The sequence below is a fragment of the Salvia hispanica genome, chromosome 2 (assembly GCF_029641045.1).
Source record: "Salvia hispanica isolate PSC_SH4W2 chromosome 2, Shi_PSC_v1, whole genome shotgun sequence".
NCBI lineage: Eukaryota > Viridiplantae > Streptophyta > Magnoliopsida > Lamiales > Lamiaceae > Salvia > Salvia hispanica.
This window is the reverse complement of record NC_142693.1, coordinates 32,921,966-32,927,484: the sequence shown is the minus strand read 5'-3', so window position 1 is coordinate 32,927,484 and position 5,519 is coordinate 32,921,966. Positions and strand designations below refer to the sequence as shown.

General features: G+C 32.6%; 1 protein-coding gene across 1 annotated transcript; it reads right to left on the bottom strand.

Annotated features, from left to right (window-relative positions):
• Positions 1 to 2,570: 2,570 nt before the first annotated feature.
• On the bottom strand, positions 2,571 to 4,167 carry LOC125193027 (uncharacterized). The gene is made up of 2 exons (XM_048090732.2): positions 3,595 to 4,167; positions 2,571 to 3,407 (listed from the first exon to the last, which is right to left on the bottom strand). Exons 1-2 carry the CDS (start codon positions 4,165 to 4,167, stop codon positions 2,661 to 2,663), a joined length of 1,320 nt encoding a protein of 439 aa, XP_047946689.2. The 3' UTR covers positions 2,571 to 2,660.
• Between the last annotated feature and the right edge of the window lie 1,352 nt (positions 4,168 to 5,519).

The window sequence follows — 5,519 nt, the reverse complement described above, 5'->3', positions numbered from 1 at the left end:
TATAAGGATGATTTAGTTTATATCTGTATCGCACATTATTCAATTGCTTTAAATGTCTCGGACACTATTTTCAATTTATGTGTTCAGTCAATAAAATTACATATAGAGAAAAAAGAATAAAAACAAATATTGTTATAGTTAGCTAAACACAAATTACGTGAGAATATAAATTTTAATCTTATTTTAAGAATGAAGTAAACAGGTTTACATTAGGCATTTCAATTTATTCATGTTGAAAAGTCTCTAAAATGGATTCCGACATTCCGACTTGTGACACGTGTTGAACGACTAGTATTTTCCACATAGTTCAGTCTTATATGTTTTTTACCGCCAATAGTAAAGAAGAAATCAATTTGAAAAAAATAGTATTGGGCTTCCGTCTCATAAAAATATGCACTTTTCAATTTTAGAAATTTTTGGTATCCGTTCTCTAATAACAACATTTTAATTATTTTTTCTCTCTACATCTTTCATACTTTATCAATTTTGTATTAAAACTCGTGTCAACCCTAAAATACATATTTTTTGAAAATGGAATATGATTTTTTAAAAACACGTGAAAAATGAAAAAGGTAGCTAAGACGGAGGGAGTACGTATCTTTTAAGAGCTAGTAGTATTATATTTGCCATATATAGTTTGGAAAGAATGATAGGCTGCACCGTTGGTAATGAACCTTTACTTAATTATCATTTCCATCCAATTTCAAATAAAATAATTAATGATAATACTTATTTGTTAGTAGGATTTATTAATTATTGCGTTATTTGCGTCTGACTTTTCAAAATGGAAAAATTGGAATGTATGGGAGATAATCAAAGAAAATAATGAGAATTGTTTTTTAGTTTTTCAAATTAAAATGTCTTATATCCTCTTTTCGTATAAATTATGTCTATTATCTTACTCCATTAGTCTCCCATTATGTGTTCTAGTTTTGCATTTTTGGCATGTCCCTTTTTAATTACTCTATTGCAAATGGATCATATGTTCCATTACTCATTTTCCCTCTCATTATATTACAAAACTATCTAAAAGTAGGACACACGTCTCACTAACTTTTTTAACTTACTTTTCTTTATATTTCTTAAAATTCGTGTTAGGTTAAAGTGGGACACATATTGGGAGACAAAGGAAGTACTCCCTTCGTTCCTGAAAATTTGTCACCTATTTCCATTTCCGTCCGTCCTTAAAAATTTGTCACCTTTCACTTTTACCATTTTTGGTAGTAGACCCTACATTCCACTAACTCATTTACACTCACATTTATTTATAAAACTAATATATAAAAGTAGGACTCACATTCTACTAACTTTTTCAACTCACTTTCTTTTACATTTCTTAAAACCGGTGTCGGGTCAAATGGTGACGAATTTGGGGGGAAGGAGAGAGTATTTTCTTTGATTATCTCCTATGTTCTAATTATCCTTTTTGTTAAAAGTCGGACGCAATAATTAATTAACCCTAACAATTAGCAGTAGTATTTTATTTGAAATTAGATCTATATAATAAGTGAAGTCAACACACTTCATAACAATCCCATTTTCCAAAATGGAAAAAAGAATCAACTGATGGAGGAAGTAAGAAAAAAAGCCTAAAAATAATGGATGTATTAAAAGGAAATACAATTTGAGCCATGTTTTAAAAACCGGATCGGACCGGTCGGTTTGACTGGTCCAACCGCGAATCGGTAGGCAATCCGGTCCGGTTAAGCCATAAAAACCGCCATCAAGTTCACCCGCTTTGAACCAGTGAAACCGGCCAGCCGAACCGGTCGGACCGATAACCGGGAACCGATTTTCTTCAATTTCAAAATTTGTTCTTGCATAGAGTCGAACCCATCACCTCTCCTCCAGATATCAGCACCTCCTCCACTCCACCACAAGGCCTTAATGGAATATAATGAACATTGATTATATACATACATTAAATTTTATACACCCAATTACCCATACTAATAAAATAATTCATCTTAATTATATATTCTATAAATAAATTATAATTATAGCATATATTAAATTATAATTATTATATCTTAACTTCTAATCATACTTACTAATAACTAAATTTAATAGTTAGTTATCAAGTTATCATTCATACTTTTTTACATATTACTTATTAGTTGTAGTTCACTATTTATTAAATATTATTTTTTTTAGTATATTTTATTTAAACTACCTAATATTCTTTTTAAATAATTTTATAATATTACTTCCTCACACACACATTTTTGAAATAACATGAACTTTATCTACTTTTATACATATAATATATATTTTCATCTACACTAATTAATAATTTATGTATTTAATTATATTTACTAATAAAAAATTATTCAATTTTAATATTTGAATACTATTTTTTTATTTATATTATATCTATAACTAATTATTTATATGGTTTAGTTATGAATTATATTTTATTATTTATTATATTTTTTGTGCATTATATATTTAACTTAATATATTTATAATAGTATAACGGTTCGACCAGTAGTTAAACCGGTCGGACCGGTTGAACAATGAACCAGTAGCTTCGCCGGTTCGTCGGCCAGTCCGATTTTTAAAACATTGAATTTGAGTGTGAAAACAATCTGAGTTAGTATAAAAGCAAAGCGTGACAGATTCATAGTAGCTAGACAGGATACAAACATTTAAATGTGGAATCAACGAAGGGCTCTGAAAATGGTGGGCATGTCCAAGTGCTGAGAAGTCCAATATAAAAGACGTAGACGTAGTGGGAACGCATCCGCACCAAGATCTACCTGCTGCCGACTCTGCTCACTGACCCACCAACGATACAAATGCCTCACACCAGCAGCACATACCGGCATCAGTCCAAATATGGACAACCACACTGTCGACGATAGCAGAATATTGTTTCCTTTGGATTTCATAAGCTCATCTGGAGTGATCGCATACATTGACTCTAAGAAGGTGCCCATGATAGACAACAGCGCCATACCCATGTTGACTATGAACGTCAACATGAACATAAAGGGGTAAAGGAACTTATGGACCTTGATGGTGAAGAGGAACATCGCGGTAATGGAACATATGAAGGCCATAAAGTTGGCGTTCATAAAGTTTATGTATGCATCGGGATGGGTGGATGCCATCACAGCCTCACCGGCTTTGTGAGAGGACTTGTCGTCATCTCCTGCCCATACTCCACCCGGGGGGTTGATAACCGACTGGTAAGCCATCGTCGCGATCAGGACTAACACCACCATTATGGAATTGGTCATCTTGGGTATGACTATGAAAATAGAAAAATCTGTTAACAGGTTTTCCATCTTTGAGTAGTTGACGGTAGTGCGAGGAATCTCCTTCAAGATTTGGTGGGCAGTTTTGCCGATGGCGTTTCTTGTTCGAAGATTTAGGGCTTTGTTTTCCACCAAGTATTCTATAGTCTGAAATAATGTGTTCATATTAATACAGTATATATCAAAAGATTGAGATATTATTAAAGTTAAATCTATTTTTCAACAAGCTAGCTAGCTCAACCTAAATCAATAGTATCTCCAAAAAGCACATACTATGTATTTCAAATAATTAATACTACTAGAACAAAAAGAAAAGAGTTTGGTGTATAATGACCTCAAGTTGACCGCACCTAGCAGCCAAATGCAATAATGTATCACCATCATCATCCTTTGCACACAAAAGCTCTCCCAACTTCTCCACCAAAACCTTCAACGCCCTAAGCTGAGCATGTTTCACACACAAATGCAGCACAGTCTGTCCACGATGCAGTCTCTCCATCGCAGGCATACAACTCTCTAGAAGGAGAATTTCTAGAATCTCCACATGCCCATTCATGGCTGCGACATGAATTGGATTCATGCCTTGGTCGTCGCGTCGCCAGCACATCTCTGGGGCTACTGACAGCAATTTTGAGGCAATCTCGACGTGCCCTCCTGCTGCTGCAATGTGGAGTGGGGATGATTTTTCGGAGTCTGAAATACGTGCTAGCTGCGGATTAAGCTTCAACACTTGTTCAACAATGGATGTTTGTCCATGTATTGCAGCTACGTGTAGAAGATTTCTTGAGCATGGAAATGAGACTCCATGAACAAGATATGGATCTTCTTCAAGTAATTGTACAAGTGTTGTAAGATCCCCACTTGATGCAGCGTTGTAGAGTTTCATTTCTACTTCTTTACTCACCATTTTTTAATGGCCTTTGTTTCTCTACTTTCTTAATTCTTTACTACTTTATAGGCATACATACATATATATAGTCTACAGATTCTCTCTCTTTCTCATGTAAGAAATGCATAGGAAATGATACCCGTTCAGATTGACTGAAAGGAAAGTTTCCACCATTCTCTTTTTGTCTCTTTGCTTTATTTTCTCTTTAGTAACTCATAGTACAAAACAATACTATATAAAATATTATATAAAAAATTAAATGTTTCAAAATTGATAGGACGAATGAGTATGTCACTGTGGAGATTAAATATATAGTGTGTTTGGTATATGAGATTTAATCCGAACGCATATTAGTATGATATTATCCACTTTGAATTAAACTTAATAAGTTTAGTTATCGGGATACTTTCTAAAATACCTCACACTAATCGAATACAAGATACACTTGCACGCATATTTTCTAATTCTAACCGAGGAGTACATTAATTATTTAATTTATTCAGTTGAGAAGTAAATTTAAATGAATTACGCGTAATTAATATTCGACATTCCAACTTGTGACACACGTTAAACGACTTGTATTTTCCACCTAGCTGTCCCATATTATTATCATTATGTCTTTGAAAACGATAGTGAATAAGATATCAATTTGAAAACGATAGTGAATAAGATATGATCAATTTGAAAACGATAGTAAAACGGTTGCTATGTTACTGTTTATAGTTTAACATAGTAATAGTATATATACGATCAACTAAATTTTTCCACAACTATGGCCCATTTCATCACACGTATTAATTATAATACTACCTTGAAAAGCGGAGGGGATCAGCTAAGCCATAAGTTAATCCACCATATAATACACTAATGAAAATTAGACATGTGGAACCTATTTTTAATATTAAATAAAAGATTAAAAATATAAGTTCTCATAATGCATCATATGCTACACCAATATTAATTACACTTGGACGATCTTTAATAATGACTAAAAAGGATTAAAACTAAAACCTAGCCTTTACATATTGAATATATTTACGTATTAGGAAAACCCTTTCATCTTTCCGCTCAAGAAACAAAATTTTTATCTGCCGCTGCAATCTTCTGCTGCTTTATGTTGATGTCAAAAGGTAATCACTTTCAAGTAATGTTTATCACTTTGAATAAAACAATTTTAGACTAGTTCTTTTGTCTTAATATATGGATTTTGCTAAAAATCTTTGAAGTTAATTTATAAAACTATCACAGGGGAGCAACTCATAATATAATACAGAGTACAGTAATTATTTACTTTATTTGAGTTGTAACAGGATTGGCATGGAGTAAAAGAAATAGATATTGAATATACGATTTTTTTTTCTTTTGCAGAT